Consider the following 16,709-nt stretch of genomic DNA (forward strand, 5'->3'; position numbering starts at 1 on the left):
GCCAGTGAGAGGAGGAAGAGGCAGGACAGGCCGATGCTTTGGGAGGTGAGATTCAGCTGCTGGAGGAGAGGTCCTGCCTTTCCTCAATATCCTGCTGCTCCCTCCTGGCTCCCCCAAGCCATTTCCTCCCCCTCTGCCTGGGTTTGCTCTCGGGGGAAGTGAGGTTTGAGCAGGGGAGGGGGGATTTAAGGGGTAAGGACAGACTTGTGAGCTTTGGTCTGGTCTGGGGGGGTCTGCAGTCTCCGAGGAATATCCTTCAGCTATCGATCCCCTTTATCAGGGAGCAGGAATATGTATGGGCTGAAATCCTGATCTATCTGCAGTTGATCAATCAGCTGCTGCCCCAGGGCTTTTATCAAAGGGAGCTGCCCAGTTTGGGCACAACCCATCGCTCCAGGCCAGGGGGGCAGGACCGGCTCCATCCTCCTCCAGCCCCCCAGCACGAGGGAGGGCAGGGAGCGGGGGAAGCCTCCAGGGCAGCCCCGAGGAGCGCTCCTCGCTCCCCTCGCCGGGTGCCAACGCCCCGGGAGCCGCGTTTGGGATGGAGAAGGAGGGCCACGCTCCATCCCCGGAGCTCTGGGGCACCCCCAGGCAGGAAGGAGCCCCAGGGGAGCGTTTTTGGAGTGTTGGGAAGGTGCTGCCCGGTTAGGGCACCCTCGGGGAGCTCACCTGTGTCAGCGTTCCCCCCGCCCCGTGTTCCCAGCGCTGGGAGCATCCCCCGATCCCGGCTGGGGCTGCTGGGGGCACGGGGCGAGCGGGGGCTGTGGGGGGCCAGTGAGGGGGAGGAGCAGCTCCGTGGCCTCCTTTATTGATTGCTTTGTAGCCAAAGGTCAGCGGCGAGCGTGGAAGGGCGGGGAGGACGGAGCTGGGGTGTGAGGGGCTCGCTGCCAGCCCCGGGGCTGTGCCAGCCTTAGGCAGGGCAGGGTGGAGTGCCCAGCACGGGCTCCCTTTGCACCCCCTCGTGCCTCAGTTTCCCCACCAGCAGATGGGCTGGCGGGACTGGGCAGTGGCCACCGGCATCCTGGGCTGGCTGGGTGGGGAAGGAGGTGCTGGGGGCTGGAGGGAAGGGTCTGTGCCCACAGGAGGGGGTGGAGGCGGGCTCAGAGAGGGTTGGAGGAGCTTTGTGCAGCCTGGAGGGATGTGCCTGAGGGGTGGGCAGGGAGAGGGATCAGTTTTCCTTGGCAGGAGCTCGGAGGCTGCTCTTGAGCTGCTCGGCGGTGACAGTGACAGCGCTGGGAGATGGCGCTGCAGCCTCAGCCCAGAAAACATCGCTCCCCACGGCCCCTCAGTCCCCAGGAGGAGTTTGCAGAGCCACGGGGACACCGGTGCCCTCTCTGCCAGCGCTGGCACCACGTCCCCGGTGCTGCCCAGGGCTCGTCCTGCCGGGTCAGGACCTGGATGGAGCCCCGGGGCAGCTCCGTGGGTCCGGCCCAGGGACAGCAGCGCCGGCACCGGGCTCACAGAGCTCCTGCCCTCGCCCAGCCGTGCCGAGGGGGAAGATTTACAGGCTGTCAGAGCCGGGGCCAGAGGTCAGCAGGGGTCAGAAAGTCCATTTCAGTGAGGTCACTGTCCACTTCTTTCAATCTAATGAAGCCATTATTTGTGAAAGCGGCCGCTTTGCCGGCTCTTCCCTTGAAGCCGAGCAGGGCACAGCGACCGGCTCTGAAAGAACAGGAAGGAGTCCCCTTCCCTTTCTCATTTGCCATTCAACAGGCCCCGAAAACAAATACACCACACACAGAAATATGACACAGGGCCGGCGCTGCTGCGGGCTGGGACACCAGGATGGGATGGAGAGGGACGGTGCCTGCAAGGGATCGGGGATGGGGCTGCCTCACGTGGGGGGAAAGTCACTGAGGACGGGCAGAAATCGGGGGAAGTCGCTGCTGCCTGAAAATAGTGACAGGAAAATGCCTCTGGGGCTGCTGCTCACTCCCGTCCGCCAGGAAGGGGCTGGAGGGGGAAGCTGCTGCGGGTTGTGGATTGTTTTCTGAAGGATTCGTTGTGGAGAAAGCAAGAGCTCGTTCCTCACCACATCCTTCCCCCGTGCCCTCGCACCTCTGCACCGGAGCTGCGCTCTCCCCAAATCCCGAGTGAAACGGGGATGGAAGCAGGGATGAGCTGAGAGGAGCCGTGTGGAGGGTGGGTTATTTTCTCCCCTCTTGCCCCAGTTATCCCACAAGCGAGAGGAAAACCAGGATAAATGTGCAAGCCCTGCAGCCAGGAGAGGGGGCCAGACGCATTCCTGCTCCCGGGATGATCCCGGATCGCCACCCGAGCTGGCTGTGAGAGCCCGCAGAGCTGGGGAGCGTGAACATGGACAAGCGCCACGAGTTCCTTCTTGCCAAGACTGCCTCCGGCCCCGTCCCGAACCGGGAGTTCTGCTGCTGCCAGAGCCCGGTCAGGGATGGGAGTGGGGATCCCATAGGAAACACCGGCCTCCTCCTCCTCCTGCTGCAGATGAGGCGCTGCTCCTTGGATCAGGACCGACGATGAGAGAGCAGCGGAGTTTCCTCTCCAGCCCGTTCGGACCTGTGCCAAGGTGAGGGGACACGCTGTGACATCGCGAGTGGGTGACCCCTGGCACCTCCCGCTCCGCCTGTGCCCCGCGGGAGCGGCAGAGTCCCGGCGGGCTGGGGAGCTCCCAGCAGCTCACCCGGCTGGTGCCTTCACCGGGAAAAACCATCCTCGCCCTCCTCTTCCTCCTCCCGTCTGTCAGCGCGGGGCCAGCGGGGCTGCTCGGCTCTGCGGGGAGGGGGCAACGAGGAGCCCCGGTGTGGGGCGGGCGGGGCCGTGCGGGGCAGGAGGAGGGGGAGGAGGAGGAGGAGGAGGAGGAGGAGGAAGGCACCGCAGGACCCTGGACAGTGCCGCCCGTTCAGCACCACGGCCAGCGGCAGCGGCCCCGCGGGCGGCCGAGCCCTCGCGCGGGGATTCCCCACGCGGGATCCCCCCGGCAGCCCCGGCCCTGCTCGGGGGTCCCCCCGCGGGTGGCACCGCGCTCCCCGCCGCTCCCGGTGAGCCCGCGGTGTCCCCGGTGCTCCGCTCGGTGACACCACGCGGGACTCGCGTGGGGCGGCGGCGGGGGGCGTAGACGCCGCCCCCAGCCCCGGCTCCCCCTTGGGGGGCTCGGAGGGCTCGCCCCGGTTTGGGGGCGGCTGGAGGGGACCCCCGGGCACGGCCCGGGCGGGGCGGCGGGCGGCGCTGTGCCCCCACGGCCGGGGCATTGTCCGCCGCCGGAAATGGAGCCGCTGGTCACTCGCCCTTTGTCCCCGCCCGGCCGGGGGGGCGACGGGCCCGACACCGCCCCGGTACCGCCCCGGTACCGCCCCGGTACCGCTCCCGCCGCCGGTGCCGCCGGGACGGGGGGAAGCGCGGCCGAGGGGGCTGCGCATCCCGGGGGTCGCACGGTCCCACTCGCAGGACACGGGATGGGGCTGGGGGCGCAGGAAGACCCCGGTGCCCCGGAAAGCCGCCCCCTCCTCGGTGCCGCAGCCCGGCCGGTGCCGGTTCCCCCGTCCCAGCGGTTCGCGGCTCGCAGGTGGCTCCGCTCGTGGGGAGGGGGCGCTGAGGAACGATGTGGAAGCTCCCCCCGATGTCCGGGGGTCCCACCTCCAGCCCCCCCTCCCCGGGTGTCACCTCTTCCCTTGACAGGTGGCCTCGCCCCTAAGTGCCCTAAGTGGGGGGGGGGGAGGAGGGGGTCAACCCACACGACCCCCCCTCTGCAAATCCCTCCCGGAATGTGTCGCTATTAGCGGGGGGGTTAATTAGGATCACGTGGGGACGGGATGGCGGAGCAGGGCCCGGCGCCCCCCGGCCCCGCGGGTGGGTCCTGGGGGGGGGGGGCGGGGGCTGCTATTGTCTGCGAGAATTTGGGAGCCTTTGAAAAAACCCTCCCGCTCCCTCCCACCCCTATTGTTGGAGTGAAGATGGAGTCAAACCTCTCTCGGCTCCCTCCCGGCGGGGTCTAAGCTGGGTTTTTTGTTGGTTTTTTTTTTTTTTTTTCCTCTCTTTTTTTTTTTTTCCCTTTTTTTTTGGCTGGCCTGATACCCTCAAAGCTGGCCGAGGAGGAGGAGGGAGGAGGCGGTAACAGCCACAACTCGGAATTTGCAAGCGAGTGTCGGGATGGGGTCTGTTTCCAACCAGCAGTTTGCAGGTTAAGTTATATTATTGTCGCAGCCCGCCTCGGCTCCGCGATTATTAATAACGACGGCAGAGCCCGGCTGGGGGGCGCAGGGACCCCCCCGAGCCCGGCCCACCCAGCCCTGCTGAGCCCCGGCAGCGCGGCCGGGCCCGCCGGGCCCCTCTGCCCCGCGCAGCGCTGGGGGGCTCGCAGGGGGGGATTTATCGGGGGGTTTTTATCCCCCCTCCAGCCCCAGGATGAGCCCAGAAGTTTGGGGCCGGTGGCGGCTGCTGGGGGTGTTTGGGAGCGGGGGTGGGACGGTGCAAGGGGGGGATGCTGACGGGCAAGGGAGAGTTTCTCCAGCATGGCTCGCTGGGGGCAGGGGAGTTTCGGGTTGGGTATTTTGGGGGAGTTTTTCCCCTTTTTCTAAATTTTTGTTTTGATATCTTGATTTGAGAAAAAATAATTTGGCTGTTTTTTCGTTGCTCGTTTGGTCTTTGTGTGTGTTTGTGTCTGGGTTTTTTTAATTTTTTTTTTTTTTCGTTTTTAACGTTTTTGAGGGAGAAACGGATTTCGGGCTCCCACTCCACGCACTGCCCGGGTGGTGCTGGCAGGAGCTGCCTTCGTTTCCTGGGGTGATCCCCATGCACACGTGGAGGCAGAGCTCACCTCTCTGTTAATTTTTTTGGGGGTTGGGGATTTTTTGGGCATTTTCCAGCCCAGGATTTGAGGTGCGGGCAGCCCGGCTGGGTGCGGGGCGGCTGGGCCGGGGGGCACCCGCTGCTCCCCCAGCCCCCGGCTCAGCGGCTCCGTGGGTCTCTCGCCAGGTGCGAAGCCGGGCGAGGAGCCGGCCGGAGACTCGCCCAAGGCCGAGAACGAGTCCCAGCCCCTGCACGGCTCCGGCATCTGTAAATGGTTCAACGTCCGCATGGGCTTCGGCTTCCTCTCCATGACCGCCAAGGGCGGCGCGACCCTGGACTCCCCCGTCGATGTCTTCGTGCACCAGGTACGGGCCCGGAGCCGCGTGGGGAGCTGGGGAGGGGAGGGCTGCACCCTCCGGAGGGTGAGGGAGGGATGGGGACCCCCCTGGCGCCCCCAGGAGCGGCCGTGGCTCCCCCGGTCCCCGGGAGGGTGGAAGGGCAGGCACCGCCGCGGCCGGGGCTGCTCTCCGGGGACCGGCCCTGTAAGCTGATCCCGAGCGATTTCATTTTCCCGTGGTTGCTGCCCGAGGAGCCCCTCGGGGCCGGGGCGGGGGAGCAGGTGCCCGCGGAGCCGGGCGGGATGCGCCGCTCACCCCGCGGAGGGACGCGGGGAGCGGGCGGGGTAACCCCGGCAGCCGCTCCCGGGAGCCCCGAGCCGGGCTGGGATGCGGCACCGGGAGTTTGCCGCTGGAGCTCATCCCGGGACCGGGCATCTCTGCCCGCGCCCTTTGTCCCGGTGGCACAAAGGCGTCGGGTTCGTGTCCCTGCGGATCCTGTGTGACAGTGACAGTCCCGTGCCCGATCTGACCTTGCCCCACGCGTGTCGGGGACCCTGCGCCGAGAGAAGTCGTGGATTGGGGGCTGAAGAGCGCCCCGGATCTCGGATCTGCCGGGAGACCCCCCCGGGGGCTGGGGGAAGGGGTTTGGAGATGGTGCCCAAAGCGGGGCCAGCGCTGGGAGGGGAGGTGGGGCTCAGCCCCGGCTCGCGTGGACGGAGTTCTGTGTGGTGCCCCTCACCTCGGGACAGCCGCTGCCGTGGGGCTGGGGGGGGGGCAGAGTGGCATGAATGAAGGGGGCACGGGTGTTTTTGGAGTGAACACGGGGGGTTTGCGCGCTTGATCGAGAGCAGCACCGTGGTGCTGGCTCCGGGGACTCCCCGGACCAGCCTTCAGCGGCTGCTGCTCTTCACGGGCCCAAAGCCCCCCAAGCCGGGTCCTTCCTGCGGGCTGGGGGTGCAGGACTGAGCCCCCGGGCTGTGAGGAGCTCCTGGAGCAGGGGCTGCCGGGGGTCGCTCACTCCCTGCCCACGAGTGGAGGCTGCAGGCAGGACTGGCAACCTGGCGAGCAAACGCTGCCCAGGGGAGATGCAAATCCCTTCTCCCTTGGCTGTGGCACGGGCAAACGCCTTGGTAGGAGCTACTGTCCCAGGCACAGCTGGTTTTGGAGTCAAGGGCTCCAAATCAGCCGGGGAAAAACAGATCTTGGTGTTCTCCAGAGAGCAAATGGGCCTTTGCATCTCAATGTAGCACAGCGGGACCCAGCGCTCCTGGGGAGAACCTCCCGCCCTTCTCCTGAGGCTTTATTGCCCCCAGACAGTCTGGTTTCCTGATTGCTCCTGCTCACATTCCTGCAGGGGAAGGGAATTAGCTGGGGTGTCTCTGTCGGGTGTATCCCACTGCCAGGACAGACCTGCAGCCTCCCGGTGCCCCCCAATTTCCATGGTCGGGGGAGCCGTGGGGTCCCCGAGATCGCGGCGTTTGGGAAGTACAGGGAACTCAGGGGAACAGCGGCTGATTTGGGGCAGCAGAGGGGCCGGGGTTCTCCTGCCGCACCAAAGGGCTTTGCACCACCAGAAGCTTTGGGTTGATGGAGAATTCTTCTCCTCCCGGTCGGGTTTCGCCTCCTGCTCCGCTCACCGGTGGCACAAAATCTCTGCTGTCCTGCAGAAACAGCCGGAGGTGCTCCCGGTGTCTCTCCCGCTGCAGAGCATCCCTCCTTGGAGAGGGAGCAGCTCTCTCTGTTTTTGCAGGGCAAATGAATCCTTGTCCAGGTGCTGTCCCAATACCGAGCATCCGGGTGCTCCCCAAGAGCCCGTGTTGACTCCGCTCCCAGGGAGGGGGTCCGGGCTGCGAGGGCAAAAGCCACCAAAAGCCACCAAAAGCCAGGGGGGGCAACGCTCAGGGCTCGGTGTGCTCAGCTCCCCGAACCAGCTTTGGGGCTTAACCCTCCAGAGCCCCTCAAAACCCGCTCCTTCCCCTCTTCATTTACATATGTGAATGATGACCCACAGGAAGTAATTGTGGGAGAAAGAAGGGAATTGGCCTCTTTAGATCTATTAAATCACTTTATTACAGGAACCAGGTCTGAATGGCCCCTCTCTGCAGGGAGCGCGTCTCCATCTCCCTCTGCCTTTATCTGATCACAAAGAGATTAAAATCTCGGCAGGACAGGGGACTAACAGGGCTCCTTGGGGCTGCCTTTCCCTCGCATTGTGAGCTAAAAATGAAGCATTTGGGTTCAAATGCCTCCCCTGGACACTGGAGATAGATTCATTTGGGGGCTCTGAGGAGACAGGAGGGATGAAGCAGAGGGGAGCAGAGCAGATCGTCCCGGGGAGGAGAAGGGCTGAGCAGCACCCCTGAGGAATTTGGGACCTTGAGGTGGCAGAAATTGGGTTGGTGATGGTGAAGACCCCAAAGGTGCAGTGTGGTCCCCTCGGGATGCGGTTCCCGGGCTCTGAGCATCACTCACAGGAGTGTGGAGCTGCCTGGGAAGGCAACTTAGAACGAGGGAAAGGAGAAAATCCAGGCTCGGTGCCACTGGTTGGAGCTGGAGGAGCAGTGCTGACCAGCAGGGCTGGGATTTGGGGTTGGGGTCTGGCTGAGAGCAGAGGGGAAGGAGAGGTCCGGTGCCTGGAAATCGCTGCTCCCCACAGCTTGGCTCTGCATTTCCAAGCGTTTCTCCAAGCCAGCAGCTCTAAATCCTTGATAAACGCAGTTAGTGCGGTTTTTTTCTCTCCTTCTCATGATTTTAGCAAGAAACTCTGCCGGGCACCGTGGCTGCTGTGGCATCAGTGTTCCATCAGGTCCGTGTGGGACATGAAGCCGCGATTAGCCCTGCTGGAGCCGGGATGAGGCACTCCCGGCTTTCCCCAGTGCCCCGGGCAGTGCGGGGCTGGGTGGGCACATCCCGGCACGGGAGGGGCTTCAGCCCCCCGGGACCGCCTGGGGGTCGGGGCCGGCGGAGCGGCTCCATCCCCATGAGGGGGTGGAAGTGGCCGTTTTGGGGTTTTGGCTGAGCTGGGCTGTTCACCCCACCTGTGCCAGCCCGTGCGTGCTGCCAGGGTAACAGAAATAATCATCCGTGTGAGCATGACGTGAGTCTTTAAAAACAAACCCGTGTTTGGAGGCAGCTCCATCCCAGACTGTGCAGGAAAAGCACAAGGGACAGTTTCTCTGTGCGGGAGCAGCGTCCAGCCTTTCCCTGCTGCCTTCCTCCCCCTGGGCTGGGGTGAGGGCTGGATCCCAGCGGGGTTTGGGGATGTGCAGGGCTGGGGAGGGGGAATCCGCTCGGAGCGGCTCTCTGGGGCAGTGGCTCGGAGCCGCGATGCTGCTGGAGGGACACGTGGAATTTCTGGATTTTCGTGCTTCCCCGCGTTTGCTCTGCAGGACCGGGGTCACCCCCAGCGCTGGGCGGGCACCCAGCGGAGCTGCGCATCCCTGGGGAAGCGGTGCTGGAATCAGAGATTAGTTTGGGTTGGAAGGGACCTCTAAAGGTCATTTAGTCCAACCCCCCTGCAAGGAGCAGGGAACCCCCGCAGAGATCCCCTGGGGTGGAAATGCTCCTTGGAATCTCTGCTTTTCTTGTTGCTTTTTGTTTTTTGGGTTTTTTTGGGGGGTGGGGAGAGGGGTTGTAGCATTTTTTTCGGTTTTGTTTATTTTGTGGGGTTATTTAAATAACCGCTGGAATTAAATTGTATTGCGCCGCTTGTGCGCCGCGTCCCGATGGGAAATAGTGAAAGAGAACGGTTTTATTCCATCCCTGAAACTCCCTCAAGACGCTCACACACACACACACAAAAAAAAGCCTCCTGTCTCTGTCTAAAGATTAACTGATGGCCGCAGGCACATCCCTTCCCCCAGCTCCCCCTCCCTGCCCCAGGGAGAGAAAACACCCTGGAATGGTCTCCTAGATAATATGGCCCAAATGAATGGGATTGCTCCCGGGATGGAGCCCCTGTCCCTGCCGCCCCCACTTCCAGCTCCGACGTTTCCTTCTCCCTATTCCCCCACTCAGGATAAGCGGGATGGAGCTGAAATCATCGTCGGAAGATGCGCGGCTGCTCCGGGCCGTGCTCCTGCTTTAAGACGGGAGCGCAAAATTAATACGCAGCCACTGATCCCAATTAGCCGCCCCTGGGAAGTGCGGGAGGGTTTTGGTGGGGAAAAAATACAACCAAAGGAGCTAAAAGGATTTAGGACAGGAAACTGATGGATTAAACTTCGTGGTAGATGCCTCTTTTTTTTTCTTCCCTCGGAATTGATATCTAGAGTTTAATTTTACCGGCTTGTGGTGGAAAATTAAGAGCAAACGTAGTTACTTTGGAGGGGAAATGCCTTAATTTTGATTTTTAGTTGAAATCGGTAGGGGTCCTTAGGGATATTGCAGCAGATGACGGTGAGGGAGCCAGGGGAAAGCCTTGGTAATGTTTTGTTAAATCCTCTGTGCTCTCCCCGAGGGCTCCAAAGGCATCGCCCTCTTTATCTCTGCAGCGACCCTCGGGGCTGAGGCAGGACCCCTTTCCCAGCACATCCCCCGTTCGTGCGGGCTCTGAGCTGCAGGAAGGGACCGGGGGGTTCCTGCTCCAAACCCTTCACCCCTGAGCCAAAACCCAGCGCAGTCCCCGGAGCTTCTGGCACCGGGACAAGATTTGCTGTGTGATTTGGGGACAGGGAAGGGCTTTGCCTTTGGGGACAGGGACCGATCCAGGCACAGGCGGTGAAGGCAAAGGGACATTTCCCTGCTGTGGAAGCTTGGCTCCGTGCTGGCAAAGCCCAACCCTCCCGAAATCTCCTTCGGGGGCTGTTTGCCATGGAGCAGAGAGAGCTGCTCTGCCAGGGCTGGCCTGAGGCTGCCGCACCCCGCGGGATCGCGGTGGCCACAGGAGGAGCCGCTGGGCAAGTGTCAGCCCTGCCACCCCCTGACACCGCGGGCTTCTCTCACTGCCTGCCCTGAGCCGTGGGGCTGGGGCTGCTCCCTGGGATGGGCTCTGGAGATCGTGGTAGGGGGAGCCGGGGGTCCTGGGCGCTGCCCTGCGCCCCCCAAGGGTGGCTGATGCCCTGAAACCGGCAGGACGAGGGACCGGGGGCACTGCAGCTCTGGGGACAGAGGGGTGCAGCTGATGGGGGGTCTGGGGGCGGCTGGGCCAGAGCTCAGGGTACCCGCAGTGATGGGGGCATGGTCCCCCCGGGGGCTCAGCAATCCCTGCGCTGTTTTTCCTGACCCTCCTCTGCAGAGTGGGGGAAACTGAGGCACCGGCACTGCCTGCAGTGGGGCTGGCCTGCCCGAAATGCTCTGGGCAGGGCTCAGACGAACCCTTGGCACTGCAGCCGGCCTTATGCCAGCATCCCGGCTCGTTTTCCAAGGGATTTCAGTTTAAAGGGCTCCGGAGAGCCGAGGTGCAGCGGCTGCTCCGCCCCAGGCCCCGCTGGACACAAAGATGGTTTGATTGAGTGGCCGGGGCTGGCTGGGAATAAACGTCCCCTTGTGTCGCGCTGGGGAGGCCGCGGGGACAATGGTGACCCCGGGGCCGGCCGAGCCCCTCCGGAGCCCGGCGGGGTGGGGGGACAGCCGTGGGGGTTTGGGGCGCCCCGCGGTGTCATCCTTTCGGGACGGGAAACGGGTCCGAGCGTGGATTTGCTGGGAGGGAGGAAGAGGAGGGATGAAGGCTCCCACGTGCGGGGTGGGGGGGACACCCAGGGCCGGGGGGGTGGGCAGCGCTCACGTGCTGCGTCTTTGTCTGCCCTAAATAACCGGGGATGCGGGACGGGAGGGACAGCGAGGGTGGAGGAGGAGAGGTGCCCGCTGTGATGCCCGGGGTGAGGCTGAGCCAGCTCTGCTTCTGTCCCCTGTCCCACCCAGGGCTTAACTCTGGGCCCCGGTGACCACAAGGAAATCCTCGCCTTGGGCTACGCTTCTTTTGGGGTGGCAGCGCTCTGTGACCCCGAGCCCACCCTACACCCCCCGTAGCAAAACCATCCCCCCAGGATGACCCAAGGGAGCCGGAGCCCAAACGGCAGCAGCCAGCGGGCGAGCTGGGCACGGAGCTGGGGCGTGCAGGGGCTGGAGGGGGTCAGAGGGCCCGCGGCCATGCCGGCCACCCTTCCTCCCCCCGCCGGGGCCTGGAACTCCTGGAATTTGGGCAGCGGGAGCGCGGCCGCCGCCGGCCCTTTGTTCTCGCTGGCCGGTGGCTCCCGGCCCTGGCCCTCCCCTGCGCTCCCCCTCATCCCCAGCATCCCCGGCTCGCTCCAATCCCCCCCTTCCTCTCTTTATTTTTTGGGGGGGGGGGGGGGGTGTGGGTGTGTGGAGGCCTGGGAAGGCTCGGGCTTTGTGTGTGGTGTGGGACAGGGGCTCTGGGCCCCTTCCTTTCAGATGCAGGAGGTATGCAGCTAATTCAATGGGCTGCAGTTTGATTACCTATCTGATAACAGAGGAATGCCAGCAATGTGTGTGTTTTGGGAAGGGGGCAGGGGGGATGCGCAGGGACCACCAGCCACTCTGCAGCTCACATCAAAAGGCTGCGGGGTGGGGGGGGAAGAGCTGGGGCGCCCCAGCCTCTGTCCCCCCACCCTTCCCTGGGGAGAGGGCGTTTCCTTTGGCCTTTTGGCGGAGGGGGCTGGGGGGTGGCTGTCATCCTCACCCGCTGCTGGAAAATAAATCGCTTCCCCATCATGTTGTGGCAGCTTCTGCCTCGTCCCTCCTCTTCCTCGGGGTGGGGGTGACGGGGCTGGGCTCTGGCAGTGGGGCGGTGGTGCCCGAGGTGTGGCTGAGCTGGGGGGGCCCAGCCTGTGCGCTGGGGTCCCCCCGGCACGGCTCAGCTTTATCCCGAAGCTCGGGGCTGAGCGCCTGGGAGTTTTCATCCCCGCAGTGTAAACACAGCTGGGCCAGCTGGGGCTGTAAACGCCCTGAGAGGAGCCACGGGAGGTGGTTGGCCTCGTCCCGCGGCTTCCAAGGCTGCCTCCTGTGCCAGGGAGGGGTGCTCAGCCCCTCCTTACCCCAAAACCCTGCCGTGGAATGGGGTAAATTCCCTGTCCGGGGGAGCTCCCGTTGCCCGAATCACCTCGCACGCTGGGGACAGGGCAGGGTGGGAGGCTGAGCCGAGGCACCTCTGGGATGTGCTGGTGCTTTGGGCACAGTTCCTGCCTGGGGCATGCAGCTGGGCTGGGGGTGGGGAGCAGTTTGGTCACCGTGGGGGTTTGCCGGGGGCTGGTGCTGCTGGAACTGCCCTGGGTGGGCAGAGGTGGCTGTGAGACCCTGTCCTGTCCTTGTTGTCGTTTGGGACCCTCGGAGCTCAGGGTTTGGCTCTCCCTTTAGGCAGCAGGAGCAGGTCAGAGAGCAAAGGAGGATCCGGTGTGGCCACTCTGGAGCCCATCCCAGCAGTCAAGGGGATCCAGGGCATGGGGGTGACTTGGCCAGCACATGGGGTCTGTCCCACCCTGAGTTGGACCCCCAGGCACAGGAAGGGAGGGGAAAAGCAGCAGAAAAAGGGGTCCCAAGGGCTGTTCCTCGAGCTCAGCTCTGTTCCCACTTCTCTCGTGCCCACGGACATCCCACAAAGACCCTGCCGAGAAAAATCCACTCCTATAACCCAACAACTCCATTTCTTCCCTCTCTGCTTTTACATGGGGTGTTTCCCCGGGGGCTCCTGCTGAGGTTTGGAGTGGGGATGGGAGCAGACCCGTCCCGTGCAGCCGCCACAGGGATGCTCGGTGCGGGAAGAATGGGAGAACACGGCCCATGTGACGGGAACTCTCCGGGCCATGAATGGGGGAGATGCTCCATTCATAAATGCAGGGTGGTGCTGCAGCCGCGCAGGCGTTGGCAATCCCCAGCCGGCAGGAGCTGCTCCTCCCTCTGCCAGCAAATTCCCCTTCACTCCTTGCTCGTGCTCGTTCTGGCTCCGCTGGCAGAGCTGCGGGAATGCCGAGCTGGAACTGCTGCCCGGGATGCAGAGCAGCCAGGGATGCTCCCGGCACAGGGGGGTTGGGAATTGCCTCACCCAGCTCTGCTCCTTAGGGATTTGTTCTGCTAAAATGGACAGAGCCCCTGAAAGTGGAGTGGGTTTTCCTGTCAGCTCACAGTCCCCCTCCCCAGCCTGGGTTTTTCTTGGCTGCCCTAGTTTGATTGTGTGGTGATAACCGATGTGGTGTTCCTGGAAAGAATGGGAGAAGCTCCCAGCAGTGATAATCCTGTGTCAAATGGCTGCTTAATTAATTATTGCAGGCAGTTAAAGGGCTTGAACTGAGGTGAGCCTGCTGGCCTTGCTAAGGGCCTGCCACAAGCTGGGTTCCTTCCATTGTGCCAAGCCTCGAGATTCTTCTGTATTTCCAGAAAAGGAAAACTGAGGGACAGGCAGAGGGGGACATTTGCAGCTCTTGTGCCGCAGGAGGGCTTTGTGCTGTGCCTGGAGAGCCCCCAGCTCTGCGCTGACCCCCATCCTCCCCCTGTGCCCCCCAGAGCAAGCTCCACATGGAGGGTTTCCGCAGCCTGAAGGAGGGCGAAGCTGTCGAGTTCACCTTCAAGAAATCATCCAAAGGTTTGGAGTCCATCCGGGTGACCGGCCCCGGGGGCGTCTTCTGCATCGGCAGCGAGAGGAGGCCCAAAGGGAAGAGCCTCCAGAAGCGCAGATCGAAAGGAGACCGGTAAGGGCTGGGGCTGAGCCCTGTGGGCACCGGGAGCTGCCCGGGCACCCTGCGATGGGCAGCGACCCCTGACTGGGAAAGCAGATTCCTGCGGTGCATAATGAGTGGCAGATGCAGCTCGGTGGGGAAAGGGCAGGGGAGCAGCAGGGAAGGAGCAGAGGTCAGGGACACCCCGGGCAGCGCTCCCCTCGCCCGGGGAGCCGTGCTGGGCTTGGGGGAGTTTTCTCCAAGAGAAGCCTTTCCTTGTGGGAAGGAAATAGCCAGACGTCCTGACAGCGTCTCCCGTGGTGGGATGGGAACCCCGGGGCAAGTTCCTGGCCAGTCCTTCATCCCCCCTTCCATCCTCTCCTGTCCTCTCCATCCCAGCTGCCTCATCCCACTTTTCCCAGTGGACTGGATGCTGTTCCACCCCAGTCAGCTGTTCTCATAAACGGGTTTTAAAATTAATCAGAAAGGAATTGTGAAGGAAGAAGGAAGAGAAAAGGGTTGTGGCCATCCTGTATGGATGCAGGATTTAAAATGGACACAAGGCAGGTCCCTCTGCTCGCACGGCTCCGGTGTGAGGGTGGCACCCATGGGACGAGTGCTGCAAGGCACAGCCCTGTGAGAAGCCACCACTGGGGATGTCAGTTGTTCCTGTGCCTGCTCCCGGGAGTGGGCTCTGGAGACACGGCAGCCAGGACACTGATGGAGCCAGAGATGGGGGTGGAACCCCCAGCATCCCGATTTTGTCCCCGGTGTGTGGCTTCAGTGCAGTGGTTTGCTGCCATCTCCTGGGTACCAGCAGCACCACTGAGCCCCAGCTGGGAGTGCCGGAGCTGCCGCTCTGCAGGGACCAACTCTGGGGCCACCACCCACCCTAAAAGCCGAGCCCAGCTCTGGCTGAGAAGCCAAACGGGTCCCTGGCACAGTCACAGCATCCTTCCGCCTCATTTTATTTCTCCTCCTCTCCCACAGGTGCTACAACTGCGGCGGGCTGGACCACCACGCCAAGGAGTGCAAGCTCCCGCCGCAGCCCAAGAAGTGCCACTTCTGCCAGAGCATCAGCCACATGGTCGCCAACTGCCCCGCGAAAGCACAGCAGTCCCCCAGCTCGCAGGGAAAGCCCGCCTACTTCCGAGAGGAGGAGGACATGCACAGCTCGGCTCTCCTCCCCGAGAGCCGGGAATGATGGTGGGTGGCAGGGAGAGGGGGATTCCACCGGGATGAGAAGGCTTTGGCAAGGCGAGGGGCAGCCGCGGGGCTCGGAGGGGAAGGGCCGGGGAGGGCAGGTGGCAGTGCTGGCAGCGGGGACCTGGTGTCCCTGCACAGACCTTTCCCCCGTGCCCAGGCTGGGAAAAGCCCTGTTAGCATCAGGATGGCTTGCTCCAAGACGGGGGAAGGCAGCACCCAACACGCTTCTTCCCGCTAGAAACCCCAAATTTGATGAATCTTTATTCTTTCCCTAAGTTAAGCCAGGCGGTCGTGCCTTGGGGAGGAGGAGCAGAGGGGCGGCATCCCAGGGAGGAGCTCACGGCTCCTTGTTCTCCTGAGCTTCAAACAGGCTCCGGCACGGGCTGGATGAGCTGGACCCGCTCCTGTGCCTGCCCCGGGAGCGAGGCTGAGGGAAAGGCTGCCTGTGGAGCACCAGGGACACGCCCGTGGGCCGGTCCCGCGGGCCCCTCTGCTCCTCCTGGCTTCTCACTTGCAGGGGGTGTGAGGATTTACGGTTTTTCCATGGTTGCTCCATTGCTGCCAGCAGCAGAGCTCAGATTTGGGCTCAGTCTGGGAGGAAATGGATCATCTCTCGGGGCTGGACTAACACCCCCTGTTTGTGTGCTGCGGGCTGCAGCCTGGGGGAGAGCAAGCCAAAAGAAAACCACTTTTATTCCCCCTCATCCTCCTCAGGTGCCAGCCCAGAGGGCACGAGGTGTTTGACGCAGCCAGCTTTTCCCTCTCGGGCTTCTCCCAGCCTCCAGAACGCGGAGCTGGGAAAACACCTCCGCTCCTCCTGCCCTCCCCACGCTGCAGAACCCGCTGGCTGTGGGGCTGAGCCTCCCCAGGGACAGGGGACCAGCCTGTCCCGGGTTAGTGGCTGCTGTTCCCCCTCCCCACAGCCCTTCCCAAGTCTTGCCTTTATTTATTGGCCCCGGTGGACCCCCCTTCTCCCGGGGAGCCCCCCGGCCGTGCCGAAGCCAAGGCCAAGTGAAAGCTGCACTAGGATGTGCGTGAATGACGTATCTTTGGGTTTGTTTGTCGTCTTTGTTTTGGGTTTGTTGTTCTTTTTTTTTCTTTTTTCTTTTTTTTTTAATATAAATATTCTGGGTTTGTATTTTTGTATATTTTAATCTTTAAGAAAAGAAAAGGAAAAAAAAAAAAAAAAAAAAAGAGAGAAAGGACATAATTCCTGCAACTTATTCTCAGGTATTCGAGCAATCTCAGGGATAAAATGCCTCTGTAGCCCAGTGCTGGACAGAGAGGAGGGTTTTTTTTAACAGCACAAAGAAATTATGAAGTTTGTATTGGAAGTGTAGATCTACCTCACTGGATGTTTGCTAGGTGGGCTGATGTGTTGTCAAGCTTTTCAAATGTGTTTTTTGGTATGTTTGGGATTTTTTTTTCTTTTGAACTGTATTTTAATGGTTTCTTTCCCTTCCCTGTGCACTGATGGAGGCATTTGGCTCTGTGGGTCCGTGTGTGGGGATGGAGAAGCCAAGCAGAGCCATGGGCAGGGAATAGGTGCTAAGAGCCTGTGTTGGCTCCCCAGGTCCTGAATTTCTCCCAGCCTGGTGGCTTTTGAGGACTGTCCTCTGTTTCTCTCTCCTGTCTGGAGAGATGGGAACCCTCCAGTGCACCCATGCCTGTGTCCTCCTGCTGCCCGTGGGCTGGGATGTCACACAGGCTCTCAGCAGGCTGGTGCCGTGTGGCTGGGGGTCAGGATGGGGGTCCCAGCCCCATCCAGGGGGACAGAGGAAGAGCAGACAGTGAC

The 16,709-nt window shown here is 62.6% G+C and overlaps 1 protein-coding gene across 1 annotated transcript; it reads left to right on the forward strand.

Annotated features, from left to right (window-relative positions):
• Nucleotides 1-4,078: 4,078 nt before the first annotated feature.
• LIN28A (lin-28 RNA binding posttranscriptional regulator A) lies at nt 4,079-15,819 on the forward strand. Its single transcript, XM_005529685.2, has 5 exons — nt 4,079-4,153; nt 4,948-5,126; nt 13,557-13,741; nt 14,699-14,914; nt 15,629-15,819. Exons 1-4 carry the CDS (start codon nt 4,123-4,125, stop codon nt 14,910-14,912), a joined length of 609 nt encoding a protein of 202 aa, XP_005529742.1. The 5' UTR covers nt 4,079-4,122; the 3' UTR covers nt 14,913-14,914; nt 15,629-15,819.
• Nucleotides 15,820-16,709: the final 890 nt, after the last annotated feature.

This window comes from Pseudopodoces humilis, chromosome 27 (genome assembly GCF_049639895.1).
Source record: "Pseudopodoces humilis isolate 2021_Gansu_Grassland_sample_001 chromosome 27, ASM4963989v1, whole genome shotgun sequence".
NCBI classification, from domain to species: domain Eukaryota; kingdom Metazoa; phylum Chordata; class Aves; order Passeriformes; family Paridae; genus Pseudopodoces; species Pseudopodoces humilis.

What these genes read in the sequence shown, in the direction of transcription:
- LIN28A (XM_005529685.2), top strand. Translation starts at nt 4,123, where the DNA reads ATGGGGTCTGTTTCCAACCAGCAGTTTGCAG. An exon ending in TTCCAACCAGCAGTTTGCAG is followed by an intron (nt 4,154 to 4,947) that starts GTTAAGTTATAT and finishes GTCTCTCGCCAG; the next exon opens with GTGCGAAGCCGGGCGAGGAG. An exon ending in CGCAGATCGAAAGGAGACCG is followed by an intron (nt 13,742 to 14,698) that starts GTAAGGGCTGGG and finishes CCTCTCCCACAG; the next exon opens with GTGCTACAACTGCGGCGGGC.